The following is a 20,344-nucleotide window of genomic DNA, read 5'->3' as shown; positions in this document are numbered from 1 at the left end:
TCTTTTCATATGTATGCTATTCAGGATTTGCCTCTGTAATATAGTTTAATTGGCCTATTAAGGCTTTTATATTACTTTGTTTGAATAAATAAATAAATAAATAAATATTTAAGAATATTATAAAGTTAGGAATTTAAAAATACATTTATCTTTATATATAAAAGAGTAGCGTTACTGACTGACTGATTCATCATCGCACAAAACAGGTTTTCTTAAATATCTTACATACTATTAGTGATACAATAAAAATTTTAAATGCACCTCTATCTTCTCTTAAAATGAGCAGATGGGTGTCTGGTACTTTTTTTAAATTTGTACTTTTAAGGGGAAAAAATGTGTAAAAAAGGTGATTTTGCTACGTTTTTCAGCCCTTTATAAATTTTTCTAAATATTTTGGATACATCTCTCAAAATTATGAGACACCAGTTTCGTACTTTTTTAAAATTTTTGGGTATAAAAGGGACAAAACTGTATTTATGGTACTTTTTTAGCACATTAAGAAAACTTTTTCGGTTTATTGAATTATTCATATTAAATTACGGACTAACTATGTAATATTTATTGTAATAAAATTTTTGCTATTTCACTGGATAAAAAAGTACCAAAAAGGGGAAAAACGGAAAATTTAATTTTATTCAAACTCATCGAGCCAACTTTTATAAAATTTCAAAAAGTAGTTTATTTACTCACACAAAATAAGCTTTTGGTATATTATTTTGGAATTCGAGTACTAAGGCCTATATAGGACCAAATTCGAGTAAATTGTTTGGTACCTTTTTTAAAACACAATTTTTCTGGAATAATTGAGTTTTATCTGTGATATATATGTAGATTTAAATACGGAACATTTTGTAAACTTAATTCTCGAAAAAGTATACTTCTAAGCGAAAAGGGGAAACATTGTACTCTTTTTATTAGTACTTTCTACTTAGGTAAACTTTATTCCACTTTTGGTACTTATTCTTCCTTCAAATGATACTCTATGTATGTAAGTTCTTTAATATGAACTGAAAACACATGATTATTAAACATACACAGTCCTCATTGAATAAGATCCTTTAAGAGACAACTTTTTAGTACTTTTTATCTCATAAACTGTACTTTTTACTATTCAATGGATTCTTTATAATGGTTAACCGGAACACACGTTCCTTATTAAATGAGAATTTATTGAAAGAGATCTTTGTACTTTTTCGTTTTTCCGATGGTACTTCTTGATATTTTTACGATATTGAACATAGGGTAGCGAAGCACCCAGGGTATGCTAGTATACAATAAAACGTTGTAAATTTTATAATATTTGAATCATCTTATACTGAATGCTGCGTTTTTAAACATTTAAAAACTAAAATAACAAAGTTTTTTTTTGACACAACTGACATGTGTTTTTAGCATTTGTATACAAACATCACCACCTGTTCTAGGTAAACAAACACATTAAATTGCTCTCTTCTAAACAAAAAAAACGACCTATAAAAGAGAGCAAATTTCACTCTCTTTAATAAACAAAAAAGTGAATGGTCATAAACAGTACACACACAATATACATATATTTACTCATTTATCCAACAAATGAGTAGTAGATACAAAGCACACATATGTATGTACATGTACCTAAACCGAATTATCGGTAGCATAAGCAACCATTAAACTAAACAAATGCCAAATGTTACTTGTGAGCAAGCAGCAGACATAACGAAATGATAATAAAGCTTATGTATTATTCACACAAACAACTATTCTGTACAAAAATATGTATAAACGTACAAACGGTTTTCTTCTTAACAAAAGAAACAAAAGGCAAGCGAATGCGAAACCAGATTTATTTTATACCTTTGAAGGTAATATACATCAGCAAATCACTCACTCGCTCAGTTGGTAAAGTTAAGCGCATCATAGCGAACGTTAAAAGAACAACTTGAAGATTTGATTAATATGATAAAGAAATGAAAAGAAGAAAAAGTAGTGAATACATAATTATAAAATAAAACAAAATAACTAAAAACCGCTATATGAATAACTAACTAATAATTGTGTGGAGGCAGCAGTAAACAAACAAATGAATTTCATTAAACATTTTTAAAATAAGATAAATTTATACACACATCGACCGCAAAATATTGAAGATTATCTTTTGGATTCAAGTGTGAGGTCATCACGTATAGCAATAGTGCACAGAAAACGTGTTATATCTTGCAACACAGATTTCAAGGTCATTGTTATTAACGTTTTATTTAAACTTAACGTTTTAATAAACATTTATATAAAATTCTAAATAAAGTAGAATATGTTCTTCTGAACCTTCCCCTCCCCCACCTATGGAAATGGAAAGAAATTTTGAACTAGTTTATTGAAAAGAATTCAACACCATAAACAATGGAGAAATTTTTAATACTCATACCTAGTGGGTTTATGTTATTATTAGTGTTATGTGTTCACAATTGCGGATGTGAAACCAAACAAAATAACACTTTACCTGATTTACCTGTAGAACATTTAAAGCGTTACTTAAATACATTCGCCCAGGTAAAGCAACAGTGCGAACAAAATAAAGACTGCAATAGTGATTTGTTAAAAGAGTTCTCCTCAGCAGATCGGGAAGCTTGTTGGGGTTTTGAAACGGGATGTGAAAAGAAAAATCGTTTTCAAACTCCTTCCTGCCCTGGCCAACATAGCGGCTGGGTAAGAAATAAACAAGCACAATTGGATACTTTCTATCAACAGGCTGACTTTGGTTATGTACAACATCAAATCGAAGAATTAATGCTAATGTGTGAGCCCAAACTTATAACGGATTCTTCTTTGGAATGTACAAAATATTTAAGATTTTGTCGTGGCAGATATTTGATGTTAGATTTTCGAGATTTAGCTCAAAGAAATGAACGTATACGCTATCATATGGATGTACTGGGACCGGGACAAATCAAAGGCTATTGTAAACTAAATGAAACAAGACTTAAAAATGAAATGGATCACATGGGTGCCTTACAATCGTGGTCGCCCGAATTAAGAAACTTTAAACAAGCTTCAAACAGTTTCGATGAGCAAAGCGAAGATTGTGATATGTTTATAAATACGCCCACATTTTTAATGAAAATCGATGCTACGTATAATATGTATCATCATTTTTGTGATTTTTTCAATCTCTATGCTACACTATTCGTTAATCAAACACACTACACATCATTCGATACAAATACTCAAATAATCGTATGGGAAACTTACCCGTATGATTCACCATTTGCCGCCACTTTCAAAGCTTTTTCTCATAACCCAGTTTGGACTCTCGATCAAGTTAAAGGTAAACGCATTTGCTTCAGAAATGTTGTCTTGCCTTTGCTGCCCCGTATGATTTTTGGTTTATACTATAATACACCAATCGTAAGTTTTGTTTTAAAGTAATTCATTTTATTTCAACATCAAATAAAAAAAATTTAATAACAGATTTTTTCTTTTTATATCTTTTTACTTAAAATTTATAGATACAAGGCTGCCATAGTAGTGGTATGTTTAGAGCCTTTTCCGAGTTTATATTACATCGTTTACGAGTGCCTTTCGAACCTCCTCAAAAGCCAAAAATCAGAATAACTTTTCTTTCGCGACGCACAAAATATAGGCGAGTTTTAAATGAGTATAAATTGCTGGAAGAAATAAAGAAAAATGAAAATTTTATTGTTAATAAAATATCGTATGAAAGGTAAGTTAATTTGTTTCTTTTTTTTATATAATATTGCTTATAAACAAGTGTGCATAAAAAGTTAAAAATAAATTGCAACTTTAGCAAAATATTTCAAGGTGCTAAAAGTTTGCATTAAATGTTTTTTTTTTAAGAATGCTAGTATCTAAGTAAACATTTTTTGTAAATCTAGTGAATATTTTGAAAGCTTTAAATATTGCTAGAGAACAATACTCAATGAATAAATTTACAAATTACTTTCGTAAAAAAATTTACATTTGAATTGAAGAAAAACTTGTTATATACCTTTTCTTATTTTAATAATCATGACATGAGTTAATCAAATTTTGAAGATGTATATAGATATTTGTATAGATTTAACAATATACAGTTTTGTATATTTTAACTTTATATTTTAGAAGAGAATCTTTTGTATGAATTTATTATGACTAGAAAAAATTTAGCAAATTATTTCGATAAAATTAATAAATTATTGACAGATTGAATAGGTTTGTTTTAATGATAATGTGTAGTATTTTACTTTTTACAAAAAAATTTAATTTGTATCAATAAAAGTGTCAAAAAAAGTTATATTAGATACAACTTACCCAATATTTAAATCTGTAAAATATTGATTTGTAATCAAAAAAAGCACGTTCGATTTAGAAGATTTATAGATTAGAGTGTTTGCCCTTTTTGAGCAACCAGAAAACAATGTTTTTCTTGGAATTGTACAATATATCTGAAAAGAAATCAATGAATTTGTTTTACTTTTGTATATTTTTTCTAAATTTAAAACTAGAATCTTTAAAAAAAGTAAATAGAACAATTAAAGTTACAGTGTAGTTGTATAATATGAAATATTGAATTATACAAGCATCCAAAATTTTACTTTAGTGACTTTTAAGAGTAAACAGCGTTAGCCTCTATAAAGCGAACTTGAAGTATCTTTTTCTTTAAGAAAAATAACAAAAATAAAAAAGTTTCAGCATAAATATTATTTTTAATTTTTATAACCGTTATTTTGAATGTTGATGAAATTTATATAAAAAAATATATTTTTTTTAAATTTATATACAAAATCTATTGTTCAAAATAATAGGAGTTATCGATTTAAGTTCAACTATTTTTAAAATAAAAACAAAAACGAAAGCCAGTACAACATCAGTCATTTTTGTAAATATTTAATTTAGAATTTGGGTATATGAACCTCCGGAACTTGATGTCCTTCCGACAACGGTTTTGAGGGGTTTGATGACACATGTCGTGGCCGATTATCAACAAATATACAGTAATTTATTCAGAAAGCCTTTAAAGATGTTATACGCGAGGTCTTTTTACGTTTTTATTTAGAATCAGTAAGTCGACAACCATGTAATGGCCTACTTCCTATGGACAACATTTATTCCGCCATTTTATCAAATTTGTTTATTGGGAATATGAGAGCATATCTTGGACTAATATGTGTACCTACAACATTTGAGGTACAACACCATTTTACAATTTATTAGACCGTACCATTTTTGTCAAGACCCGTCATGAATCATTCCTATTATACAACTTCCTTGAAAGTTGGTTAGAGCTTAATATTTTTCGTTTAATTGGCTTCTAATGTATTTTCTGAATTCATTTAGATTTAAAAATATAATTTGTTGTCGTATTCATGCATTAAAAATTCATCCATTTATGAAACCACCTCTAAATGTGTTACTTGGCAAACTTAATGGGTTTCACTATATGCTTTATGGTCTGAAATAAATTTTTTTAAAAGATTTGTTTATAAATTAATCTGAACGAACTGAATATTGATCACAATGTTTAATAACTACGATTTGGCTTAGTTTCACTAGTTTGTGGCGCTCTAATGGGATTAATTTAAAAAAATGATAAGCGCTTATGGGAAGCTGTTATAATTTTCGAATGAAATGTTTATTTTTTATGAGAGATTTTTAAATATCTGACTTCCTAAAGTATTCAAAAAGTCTTTTAATGAAATTACCATGAGAATTTTCATGTTTTGTTCGCGATATTTCTATAATTTTCAAGATATTTGAACAGATTTCATTTTCGTCAATTCTGACATTATCTTTCGGGATTTTAAAGGAAATAATTGTGAACTGACCTCAAAATCATCTAAATATAACAGTTTTATATCATATTTTAAATATTTACTACGAATAAAGGAAATTAATCTAACTTAGGTAAGATAATAACGGTACTCCTATTTTTTTGAACAGTCGTAATCGGATATGGATTTCGAAAAAAGTTAATACCAAAAAAACTAATGAACCTATTTACAAAATAACATTTGTTTTATATTTTAAACACTTATCAAATAAATATCGTGAAAAAAATATTTAATTTCTTTAAATCGTTCCTTTTTAAATTAAGCTGCACAATTATTTTTCTGTCTCACTCCTATTTTTTTGAACACAGCTGTATATCGAGGGACTTTATTCAATAGTCTTTATGTGTCATTTTCTTGAAAATAACTTTTTGATGGCAAAATATCCGGCAAACTTACCCGCATTAGTGATATATATTTAAAAAAAAAACATTTTTTTGCCAATTTTATAGCAATTATAAAATTTCTCTATATTAAAAAAAAAGAAAAATTCTGAATGCAAATCCCTCTTTTTTGGATAATTTTCTGTTGAAACACAAGTGTTTTTACTAATTTGTAAATAATGAATACAAATCCTCTAAAATATTTAAAATCGGACTAATTTGATAAATTTTATTGCCGTGAATTTATCCAATTCATGTCCTTTTAGAAAATATAATTGTTGACGTTTGTAAGTGCTTGTCATGATATTTGCGAAGTTTTATATTTGTAAATATGTTTTATGTGTCATGATGCATGAAGAACAAATATTGTTAAAAATAAAACAACACATAAACCAAAAATAACAAATTAATTTCAAAATATTTCACTAAATTTTTAATGAATTTTTAATTATTATTTTAAAGTGTTATTATTATTATATGTTGTTACTATATTGTAAAAAGAAATTTAACTAGTTTACCTTAAAAGTTATAAGGATAAACTGAAAAAAGTACAATTTTCAACTTCGCTGCAGGACATTAAAGGTATCCTGTAATAACTGTCATCATGATTATACTATAATGATAGATAATTTTATGTTGATTACCATGTTTTTGAATAATTCTATGAATATTGGTCCGATTCCATGAAATTAAGCAAAAAACACTAAAATTTTTTAAATAACATTTTTACAAAAACCACAATATCTGGAAAACTAGAACTAACGGGAAATTTTTATAACAATTTTTGAACTCAGCGTGTAGAAATACATAGGAATCAGCTTTTTTTATTTAAAAGGAATTTTTAGTGTTGTCTAGTATAATAATTCTTTAAAAGTATAATGATACATGCACCAATGATTGATTTTGTAGAATTTCAAATTTATTATACCCCACACCAATTTAGTGGGTTTGAGCTGATGTTTGTAACGCACAATAATATTGGTCATATGCCCACCTTAAAGTATACCAATCGGCTCAGAATAATTTTCTGAGTACGTCTGTAAAACTTGTAGTTTGATTACAGGTCTCAATTTTGAATATAATTCAATTAAATTTTGTACCTGGTACTTGGTACTTATGTCCCGGGGACGAAGCCTATTGAAAATGGCTAAGATCGGTCCATTATTATAGGGCTTGTAAACATTGTAATCATACTACAGAAATTTAGGAGATAATTCAATAAAATTTGGCACATGATCGTCTATGATACCGTAGACAAAACATGTTGAAAATGGTTTACATCGGTCCATTATTTCACCTAGCCCCCATATAAACTAAACCCGCCGAATAGGGCTTTAAATTCATAAAATGTTTAATATAATCATATCTCGACAAAAAGCTGCAAAAACCAAGTTCTATTCTAGACTTGATGGTCCTCAAGAATTCCATAATAATAGGTCTTCATATGACCCTAGCCCCTATAAAAAGTCTCCATCCACAGTTTTATTAAACAGTAAATGGCTTAAGTATATCTGAGGAAAGATATAATTCAACTTAAATGCTTTATTATGAAAACAAAATCACATTTTATTCATATATAGGTGTAGGGTATTATATGGTCGGCCTCGCCCTACTATAACTTTTTATTTGCTTTTTATTACAATAACCATCCAAACAAGTACTTGAGGAGATGAAAAATATAATTATTGTATTTAATCTCTCATATGGTTAGGAAACAACCAAAAATGTGCAATTTCGAATAGATGTAAGGTACTTTTTTGTGGCCTCCTGTAGGTTAGTGTTAGTATTCCCACAACAGGCTCGATAGAGACCTATGTGTATTTTTTCGGATTGTATATATGTACATCCTCTTTTTCGAAGTACTTTTGACTATAAGAAATAGATTAATATAACGATAAGCACAATGTCCAAATTAAACTAATCAATGCTAGAAAACATGAATCTTTCAACGCCATTTTTTTATTTCTACTGAAATTTTTTTCACGTTACACTTTTGTTAACAATACAAAAACCGTTAGCCCAACTAACCTAAAATTTACCATCTTTATTGCAGAGACCTATCATTCCTGCAACAGCTAGAAGTTACAAGGAATACCGATATTTTAATTGGAATGCATGGAGCCGGATTAACACATCTTTTATTCCTGCCCAATTGGGCAACAATTTTTGAGCTGTACAATTGTGAAGATCCTAATTGTTACAAAGATTTGGCACGTTTACGAGGTGTTAACTACATCACTTGGGAGCATCGTGATTTAGTGTACCCTGAAGATGAAGGACATCATCCTGAAGGTGGAGCACATGCTAAATTTACAAATTACGCTTTTGATGTAAAGGAATTTTCACGTTTAGTAGAGAAGGCTGCTCAGCATGTGAGCAATCACGAAGAGTTTGTGAATTATCAAAAAGATGATGAGGCTACTCACAAGGATGAATTGTAGTTATTTAATGTACTTACCCTGTTAGGATTTGATATATTGTTTGTAATGTGATTTTTATTGAAAATATATATATTTTTAAATCTTTTTTTCCACAAACGAAAATATGAATTTTTTTCTATGAAGCAGTGCCCATTTTGTTTGACGGCTAAACCAAGCCACCGAAGATACGCGTCACACACAGATAACTGCGCAGGTAAATATTAACGGCGGCGGCTTTAATTCGACTTTAAAGCGGGGATTCAGTCATGTTTTTAATTTTGTAAATATATTATATTGCAAAAACAATGAGTTTTGTTGTTTAAAAGAATTCAAAGTGTTTTTTAATTAAAAAATAATGCTAAATCTTCAATTCATTGTAATATAAAAAGTAAATCTTTGAGTCGGTATGTTACCCATGTCTATATTAGACAAATATTTATACCGGCACTTGACAAAACGTCGGCAGAAAAATTTTCAGTTTTTGTTTATGTTAATATACAGGGGTAACAAGATGATGATTTTATCATGACAACTCACTGATAAATTTGTTGAAATAATGCTATATTTTATAAAAACAATTAAAAAGAAATGAAAATGTTATAAATAAACATTAAAAATCGAATTTTAATTGCATACAAAAATAATAAACAAATTTTACAATAATATTACGTTTGTTAACAAGGCAACGTTGTCTAAACAATTGTTAAGACAACACTGTTATAACACTAATAAATGTTGTCTATGCCTGCTAATTGTTTATGATCATAACAATTTGACGTTTACCATAATAAATATTTGTCTAATATAGACGAAAAAAAACTTTTGTAAATGAATTTTTATTTCTGCATGGTTTTTGTAATTGCAAATAGCGTCAAAACAAATAATAAACTCACTTAATTACATTCCGATCGAAAATGGACTTATATAACTTATAGAAATAATAAAAGTTATTATTGTCAATTTTAGGTTGAAAACGTGAAGTGATTTCAATCTGAAAAATTTGTAATTTTTCTTTTTTAAAGAAGATAATTTAACTTTCGGTAGAATTGTGATTTCTGTAACAGGCCTGTTTATGTTATAGGAAAATTTTATTGTACAATCTAATTATAACATTCTCTTGACGGTAAAGGGTTAATTTAATATGCGAATATAGTACAGAATAGTAGGGTTCTATAGTTGAAACGAAAAAGCCGACTTTTCGACTTTTTCATTTAATTAAAAGTCGACTTTTAGACTTTTCGACTATAAGTATTTCATTAATAGTCGACTTTTCGACTTTTTCTGGCTTTTCGACTTTTTTCAACTTTTTTCGAGTTTTTCCGACTATTTTAGAGTTTTTTACTTTTTTCCACTCTCTTAAAATTTTCGACTATTTTTGACTTGTTTCTACAATTTTCGAGTTTTCGACTTTATCCGATTTTTTCGACTTTTTCCGTCTTTTCGATTTTTTACGACTTTTTGACTTTTTTCGACTTATCGACCTTTTTCAACTTATCGACTTTATTCGACTTTCAGACTTTTATTAACAAAGTCGACTTTTCTTCTTTTTTCTCAGACAGAACAAAATAGTCGACTTCGACTTTTCGACCTTTTTCGACAAAAAGTCGATTGTTCGATTATTCGAAAGTCTATTTATAGAACCCTACAAAATAGCATTGTGTAAAAAATTAAGTTGCCATCTCTGAAATAAAATATTTGAGTATTGGCAACTCATTTTTTATTATGCACTGTGCATACTAAACACGGCCTGTAAAACAGCTGTTATTGTTTACTATTTTCAATAGAACAACACCAACAACTATAAATTCTTAGTCCAATAACTTAATAAAGTGTTTTTAATTAATTTTTTTATCAACAGATAACAATTACTTATCACTGTCAATAATAAACAATAACAATTTCTAATAACAACAAATCACTGTCAATATCGAACTAAAGACTAAAAGTAGATAACTTAATATTTTCAACACGCAACCCTAGAGTACTGAACTCTAGTGGAACTAAAGTAAAATTATAATTCAATTTTTTTTGTATATGTGTATGAAGAAAATCTAATCATGAATGCCAACAATATTCTATCAAATTGTATTAAGGAACATTGTCACAATGACGACAATTACGACGTCGATAAAAATAGTAGTATCAGTGGAGTTGTTCACAATGAAGTGTACTATTGTAATGCCACACCATTAGACAATCAAAGTCTATCGTTGGTCGCACAACTATTAACATGCTCTTCGGTTGATCAACGTTCGCAATTCGTAAACTTGCCAAAGTGTTCAATACGGGGAACGCTCGACGCAATGGAGACGTATGATAAACATTCGGTGAAAAGTTTCTATCGTGTTTGGCATATACAATGTACAATTATTGTGACTTTAATAGCCATAGCTTTAGCCCGTGCATTTATTCGTGTTCGTGTTAATGATGAAAAAAGTGAAAAATTCAAAATTTGGTTACGTTATATTTTAGAATTTATCCTGATCTCGTTGCCCGTTATTGTTAGTGTGAATGTGGCTAACAAATATGTCGAATATATCGTTGGATTTTCATTTGTACTATTGCTTTTTATAATTTGGCGCACAAAATGTTGGCAGTTGGCGGCGAAAAGAGATTTTCAATTTGGTCGCAGACCAATACTCTTTACACTCATGCGTTCTACCATAAATTTTCTAACAGCTCTCTGTATACTAGCTATTGATTTCAAAAGTTTTCCCAAGACATTTCGTAAATCCAGACGTTATGGTGTTGGCCTAATGGATGTTGGTATTGGTTTATTTATTTTCTCCATGGGTCTGGTAACGTCAAGACCTCGTAAACTCTCCGATTTACGTAAACTTGTATTTACTGTGGCCTGTATGTTGTTATTGGGTTTAGCGCGTACTATAGTAATAACGGCCATAGATTATCATCAGGATGAACATGAGTATGGTACACATTTGAATGCATTCTTTACACTGGGTTTAACGAAATTGTTTGCCACCTTTTTTGCTTTTCTGGCTAGAAGCAATAAAAATTTGCTACCATTAGGTTTGGGTAAGTTCAGTTGAAGAATTTTTATTTAATTTGGTATTTTTTTTTTAATTTATTCTTTTGTGCAAATTAACAAAAATAAAAGTTGAGGAGTGTGGTAGGGGTCCATTTTTTAAAAAAGGCCCTATACATATATAGTTTTTGAACACTTTATACATTCATTAAACTAATTTGTATGTATGTGTTTATTTATTCAATGCAATTTTTTGATTATTTTTATTACCGTAGCCATAATAAACATACCTTATTAAAGCTAATTATTGAATATACAATTTTAACAATCAAAATATACAAATTAAATATTTGTTTAAAAATGTCGCTTGTTTAGAACAAAAATTTGATATTGTAAATTAAATTTTGTAAATGATTGAAAAATGTTATTTTAAATGAATTTGAAATCTGTTTCCTACTTAATTTCCGTTATGTTTGGGATTTATTTAATTAAGTGTATTTGTTAAAAAGTAGGGATTTACTGTTAAATAAGTAAATAGAGAGTTAGATATATAGATAGATAGATAGATAGATAGATAGATAGATAGATAGATAGATAGATAGATAGATAGATAGATAGATAAATAAATAAATAAATAGATAGATAGATAGATAGATAGATATATAGTTAGAAACGTAGATATATAAATAGGTAGATAGATAGACACATAGATAGATAGATAGATAGATAGATAGATAGATAGATAGATAGATAGATAGATAGATAGATAGATAGGTAGATAGATAGATAGATAGATAGATAGATAGATAGATAAATAGATAGATAAAAGATAGATAGATAGATAGATAGATAGATAGATAGATAGATAGATGCATAGATAGATAGATAGATAGATAGATAGATAGATAGAAATATAGATAGATAGAATTGATAGATAGATAGATAGACAGATAGATAGATAGATAGATAGATAGATAGATAGAATAGATAAATAGATAGATAGATAGATAGATAGATAGATAGATAGATAGATAGATAGATAGATAGAAAGATAGACAGACAGACAGACAGACAGACAGACAGACAGACAGACAGACAGATAGATAGATAGATAGATAGATAGATAGATAGATAGATAGATAGATAGATAGATAGGTAGATATGTAAATAGGTAGATAGATAGATAGATAGATAGATACATGGATAGATAGATAGATAGATAGATAGATAGATAGATAGATAGATAGATAGATAGATAGATAGATATATAGATAAATAGATAGATAGATAGATAGATAGATAGATAGATAGATAGATAGATAGATAGATAGATAGATAGATAGATAGATAGATAGATAGATAGATAGATAGATAGATAGATAGATAGATAGATAGATAGATAGATAGATAGATAGATAGATAGATAGATAGATAGATAGATAGATAGATAGATAGATAGATAGATAGATAGATAGATAGATAGATAGATAGATTATAGATAGATAGATAGATAGATAGATAGATAGATAGATAGATAGATAGATAGATAGATAGATAGATAGATAGATAGATAGATAGATAGATAGATAGATAGATAGATAGATAGATAGATAGATAGATAGATAGATAGATAGATAGATAGATAGATAGATAGATAGATAGATAGATAGATAGATAGATAAATAGATAGATAGATAGATAGATAGATAGATAGCTAGATACATGCTATATTAACTCTCAATTATTCTTATTCATTTTCAGTCATCTTACTCTCCCATGAAGTCATTCTACAATGTGGAGTCTGGAAGTACGTAATGAATCCAAAATTAGAACGTACTAATTTCATAAGTTCAAATCGTGAAGGTCTCTGCTCACTGCCAGGATTTATAGCACTCTATCTACTATCACAATATCTGGGACAATGGCTACAAGCCAAAGATCTACTAAACTTTGAGGAAATTAAACAAAAATTCAAAACACTCTCATTAACAACTATAGGTCTATGGCTATTAGTGACCTTAAATATATTTGTATTTGGCATAGCTAGAGTTACTTGTAATTTCGGTTATGTAAGCTGGATTTTAGCCATAGCTGTAACTATGTGTACATTATATTTATTTGTATTCGATATAGTATTAGATACATTAAAACCCATCGATGAGGATAATAATAGAGTTAATTTAACAGAAATGACTATAACAAAATCTACAATTAATTTAAATTCCAAAATACCTCTAGTCATAGAAGCGGTTAATTATAATGGTTTAACGTACTTTTTACTAGCCAATATTTTGACTGGTTGTACAAATATGTTTTTAGCAACCGATGAGAAAACCGATTTACAAAGTGTTTTCATATTATTTTTTTATATGCTTATAACAACAACATTTATTTTTATATTGTTTCGTTTTAAAATAAGAATTGCCTAAGATGTATTTTATAATGCAAAGAAAAAAAAAAAAATAAATTTAATATATATATTTTTTATATTCCACTTAATAATTGTGATAATGTTTAATGTTTAGGTTGTTTTTTTTGTTTTAAATATAGATTATTTATTTTTGAAAGTAGTTTTTGTAAACAAACTAAATTAAAGTAAATATTAAGTAATGTTTATTATTTAAGATTTTTTTTCTTAAATTATGTACAAATGTATAAAAATCTTCCGGGAATATATTTTAAAAAATTTTTGTAAATTTTTTTTAAATAAAAAAATAAATTTACAATTTATTAAAAAATAAAATGTTTATTTTTACTATTAATAACAATCTAGCTATAAAGGTGACTATTGGAATTTTTAGGTTTGTATAGTATTAATTTTAACATTTTTGTCACGTATTAATATATATATATATATAAAAAAATTATAAACAATTAACCATATTATAGCTTTAACACATATAACTTTTTACTTTATAGATTAAAGCTCAAAAATATGATTGATTTGTATTGCTTTAGTGGTTCATTCCTGTTCTTAAAACAATTTTCGAAAAAATTCTTATTTAGTATAAACGTTTAACTAAAAAACTCAAGTGTTTAATAGTTTGGCGATAAGATAATGTTTAATATAGAATTTATTATATTGAAAATAAGTTTTAATTGAACGTGTTATGAAAAACAATCCAAAAATATGTTTTCTATTAAGCAATATAAAATTGATTAATAGAAAAACAAACATATGTTTTTTCGCAATGTGTGACATATATGTTTGAAAGTATTAGTACGTGTATACGAATCATTATACCACTTTAGTGGGGGAGGGTATATTGGGTTTGTGCTGACGTTTGTAACGCACAATAATATTGGTCCTATACCCACCTTAAAGTATAGCAATCGGCTTAGAATCATTTTTTGAAACGATTTAGTTATGTCCGTCCGTCCATGTAAACCTTATAATCAAACTACAGATCGCAATTTTGAAAATAATTGAATGAAATTTGGTACATGATCTTCTATTGTCCCAGTGACGAACCCTATTGAAAATGGTTAAGATCGGTCCATTATTTAACCTAGCTTCCATACAACTTGTAAACATTGTAATCAAACTACAGGTCGCAATTTTGGAGATAATTCAATGAAATTTGGTACATGATCTATTATACCGTAAACGAAGCCTATTGAAAATGATTAACATCGGTACATTATTTCACCTAGCCCCCATACAACTGAACCCCCGAATAGAGCTTGTAAACCTTGTAATCAACTACAGGTCGCAATTTTGTAGATAATTCAATGAAATTTGGCACATGATCTTTTTTGGTACTGTAGACGAAGCCTATTGAAAATAGCTAACATTGGTCCATTATTTCACCTAGGCCCCATAGAACTGAATCCGCCAAATAGAGCTTTTAAGATCATGATTATGTTTAATATACTCGTATTTCGACAAAAAGTTGCAAAACCAAGTTCTATACTAGTATCGATGACCCTGATGAACTTTTTAATTATAGGGCCTCATTTGACCCTAGCCCTTCTAAAAAACCCCCATCAAAATTTTACTTAAATATCCACAGTTTTATTAAACAGTAAATGGCTTTAGTATATCTGAAGCAAGGTACGATTCAACTGAAATGCTTTATTATGAAAACTAATGGTCGGCCTCGCCCGACTATAACTTCTTAATAGTTTTTATATATTATACATACATAAGGCTAGGCCCATTTATATGTATATTATTTGGCTGATTGTATGTATATTATCAAATTACTATAACTTTTCTAAGAACCTAATCTCTCTAGCAAACTACCACATAAAGTATGAACATATGTAGGTGTCTAATATGAAACAAACATATCTATTTGACTTTTTATCAGATTTGTAACAGATGAATCATTTGAATATCAATTCAATAATATTTAGTGGATAGCAAAAGCATTATAATATTGGTTACTGACTCATGCCCTATCAGCACATGGGTATGTGCTGATGTTTGTAATGCACAATAATATTGGTCCTATACCTTAAAGTATACCAATCGACTCTGAATCATTTTCTGAGTCGATTTAGCTATGTCCGTACTCCGTCCAGTATAAACCTTACAAACAAACTACAGGTTTGAAAATATTTTAATAGAATTTCAGTACATGATCTTTTGTTGTCCCAGAGACGAAGCCTATTGAAAATGGTTAAGATCGGTCCATTATTTCACCTAGCTCCCATACAACTGAACCCCCGAATAAGACTTATAAACCTTGTAATCGAACTATAGGTCGCAATTTGGAAGATAATTTAATGAAATTTGTTACATGATTTTCTATGATAAAGTAGTCGAAACCTATTGAAAATGATTAACATCTGCCCATTATTTCACCTAGCCCCCATACAACTAAGCCCGACGAATAGGGCTTTTAAGTTCAAAATTAGGCAAAACCTTGATGTTCCTTGTAATTAAACTATAGGTCGCAATTTCAAAGATAATTCAATGAAATTTGCACATGATCTTCTATAATACCGTAGACGAAGCCTATTTCAAATGGTTAACACATGTCCATTATTTCACCTAGCCCCCATACAACTAAGCCCGCCGAATAGGGCTTTTAAGTTCAAAATTAGGCAAAACCTTGATGTTCCTCATGAATTTAATAACAATTAGACCCTAGCCTCAAACGACATCTTAATCACATCTAAAAATGCGATTATATATTTTTCGCTTTTATAAACCAAATATTATGTACTTGTTAAGATTTTGATCTAACTGCTTGGAATATGATCATAAAATAAGTTTTTAAAACCATCATATTTTCAACACCAGTATGATCAATTTATGATTGTTATACATTGTTATTGTTTTTTTAAATAATCTGTATTTATATATAAGGATTATTTTCGAATTTTTTTAAGCGCTCAAATTATACAGTGAATCAACTAAGTTTTTTGCCTATCTTTTTTTCTAAGAGAATTTTGTTTTTTGTTCATAAATAAAATTCGAAAAAAACTGGTAAAATGTAAATATATGTTTTCCAATTAAAAATAGAGATTGTGTAAAATAGGAAAAATTAGAAAAAATATTAAAATACAAATTTTGGTGCATTTATTGTTGCATTTTATTATTATTCATCAGAATTTGTATGTCATAAAAGTATTTTGCATATTAAGAATTCCGGTTAATTTCATTGGGTTTTTCAAATTATTTTTTTAATTATTTTTGGAATTTATTGTTTTATTGTTAAAAGGAAGAGTGTTAAGTATTTTTCAATTGCGATTTGCAATAATCATATCCTCATTGGGTGGAAATGTGATGTTATTTGCCTTAAAATGTTTAAAGGATAATAATGAGGCAATTTTGATATAAAAAATTAGTTTAGATTTCTAGAACATATAGATGAAAGTAATAGATGGAATGATTCAAAGAATTATTAGAAAAAAACGTACTGAGTGCTCTTTTAAAATCTATAACTGCCAAAAGAAGGCGACTTGTATCCAAGGAAAACTATTGGACTCCTGATTTATCTTTTTCAAAATCTATATACGAACTAGGAGGAACACTATGTCTAAATTTAGACCTCTAAACAGACCTTAGGTTGCTTGGAACAAATGTAAAAGGAACTGTAGTACAGGAAAAATACCTAATTTAGATATTTTAAAATAGAGGTGGTTATCATGCCGTAACGTCAACAAAAGCAATATTTTTCACCTAATACATACACTTATATATATTAAGAACCCAAATCAAAAATAACTATCCAGATCCAAATACGCCTACTGTATCTTATTCATAAAATAAACAATTTAAAAATATGAGGTTGAAAATCAAGATTTTAGCATTTAATAGTTCTATAGTGTTATATGGTGATGTCCTCATACTTAAAGTGGCTAGGATGGTACTTAGTGTTAGATTTATTGAATAAGAATCAATATTATACAATTCTAAATAAAATTTACACAATACTCCCCAAATAGATGGAATTACCGTAATGTAGTTTTTGTTCATCAATACAAAATTAATAAAAACCCGGATTTAGATTTATACCTCACAAAACATTTGTTCTAGGTTCAAATCCATTGATTATCTAATATATCATGTATCCAATTCAAAATTACTTATTATTTTCGAAATTTAATGAAACAAACGATAGATTTAATGTTAAGTCAAATATTGATAAATTCTGATAGGTATATAAGATAATAAATCGGTTAGGAAATGTCCAAATTTAGTCGTTCCACTACTAAAATATCTAAAAAATGTTATTCTAAATAGTAATAGGAGTAATAAAAATATTAAATTTTATAAAATAATGCAGCAATATTAAAAAAAATGAACAAAAAACCTAAAAAAGCAAAATACTTTATTGACCCAAAAAAATTAACAATACGTTCACATTTTATCAAAAATCTCGTTAATTAATATAACGATTTAACTTTTTATGGTAGAAAATTAAAATATAAGATATTCTTTAAAAAATACAACAAACAAATTGCTTTTTTTTTGCTTGTTCAGATAAAGTTTTTTCTAAAAATTTATAAAATTTTACATAGGCAAATTACTTAATTGATTCACTGTATATAGCTCATCAAAATTAATCAAAAATGACTCAGTTTTTCTAATTAATCATTTAACAATCTTCAAAATGCTAGCTGGGTAAGTACATAGTTCAGCGATAGTGCATCAATATTATAAACTTGGTATAAATAATTAGGAGTCTAACGTACACTATTTAGTTCAAACACTTTCCATTGATTAACAATCTAAAAGTTTCGGTGTAAAAAGAATTCAGAACGATTTTTTATTTTTGAACCTAAAATAAATAGTACTAAAACAGACTGACTGATCATAAAAGCTCCGATACACACGTGTAGTTAGTGTAAAACAAATTTCCGATAATAAAATATAACATTATTATATGTAATATAAACATGACATAGATAAAGGGGGTTTCAAGCTATTGTAAGCCAAAGCGGTCAAAACTATTTTATTATCGTTAAAGATTATAAAATTGGGTCATAATTTCGATAGTAACTAAAGTAGAGTGTATAGACAACAAATTATTTTTTTAATTTAATTCCGATAATTTGAAGATACGACTGAAATAGAAATAAACATATCGCACAGTTAGTTACGTACGATGAATTTCGTCATACGCACTGATTGTGCGTTGTTTCATATATTTTATAATGTTCAATATCTTCTAATTGGTCGTAGAGCAATTTTTAGAAAAATTTTAACTAAAAAATACATATGTATAAATAATGTCTATTTAGTCTTTAATAGGACAAACGATACCTTAAATTCTGTCTATAAATAAAGCATTAAAATATTATCCTTTATTTTTATTTTTCTCTTTTGTTGCAACAAAACAGATTTTTCGTCATGGTTACATTAATAGAGCTTCCAGACATCTATTTTTTCTTGATAATCAGCAGCAAACTACATGCTCATCATACAAACACTTAAATTGCTATGAAGAAGAGATTGTGAATGGAGGAGTTTAATATCAGTGAAACCATTTAAACAGGGGAAAAAAACTTATTATAGGGATGCCTTAGTTTAATCGACTGGAAGGTGATATGATTATGTACGAACAATTGTTTGTAGCCATGACATTTGTCGGTGTTGTATTAGATGAATAACAGACATGTAAAGACTGTAGTATGAGGGAAAAAAGTAAACATTTTGAAGTAAGTAAGTAAGTAAGTATGTAGTGTCTATAGTCAAGTCTATAGTCTAGTCTATAGTCTAGTCTATAGTCTAGTCTATAGTCTAGTCTATAGTCTAGTCTATAGTCTAGTCTATAGTCTAGTCTATAGTCTAGTCTATAGTCTAGTCTATAGTCTAGTCTATAGTCTAGTCTATAGTCTAGTCTATAGTCTAGCCTATAGTCTAGTCTATAGTCTTGTCTGTAGTCTAGACTATAGTCTAGCCCCTAGTTTACAGTCTGGTCTATAGTCTAGTCTATATTCAAGTCTTCAGTCTAGTCTACATTCAAGTCTGCAGTCTAGTCTATATTCTATTCTATAGGCTAGCCTCTAGTATGGTTTATAGACTAGTCTATAGTGTAGCCTATATAATGGTCTATAGACTAGTCTATTGTCTAGTCTATCGTCAATTCTATACTCTAGTCTATAGTCTATTCTATATTCTTGTCTATAGTCTTGTATATAGTCTAAACTCTCGATTGAAAATTCTATATTTTCCTTTCTTCAGAAAATTATTTTCGTTTTATTAGAAATTTATAGAGTTTCAATTTTACATTGTTCCCTCATTGGGAAAAAGGCACTACATAACAAATTTGTTCAGTGTATTTTAATTCGTCTACC

The 20,344-nt window shown here is 28.1% G+C and overlaps 1 protein-coding gene across 1 annotated transcript; it reads left to right on the top strand.

The window, feature by feature from the left end:
* Positions 1–1,849: 1,849 nt before the first annotated feature.
* LOC111681076 lies at positions 1,850–14,217 on the top strand. The gene is made up of 5 exons (XM_046947362.1): positions 1,850–3,381; positions 3,483–3,697; positions 8,238–8,621; positions 10,616–11,640; positions 13,352–14,217. Exons 1-5 carry the CDS (start codon positions 2,377–2,379, stop codon positions 14,017–14,019), a joined length of 3,297 nt encoding a protein of 1,098 aa, XP_046803318.1. The 5' UTR covers positions 1,850–2,376; the 3' UTR covers positions 14,020–14,217.
* Positions 14,218–20,344: the final 6,127 nt, after the last annotated feature.

The sequence above is a fragment of the Lucilia cuprina genome, chromosome 2, assembly GCF_022045245.1.
Source record: "Lucilia cuprina isolate Lc7/37 chromosome 2, ASM2204524v1, whole genome shotgun sequence".
Classification (NCBI taxonomy): Eukaryota; Metazoa; Arthropoda; class Insecta; order Diptera; family Calliphoridae; genus Lucilia; species Lucilia cuprina.
The sequence above is the reverse complement of the archived record's forward strand: the minus strand, read 5'-3'. Positions and strand labels throughout refer to the sequence as shown.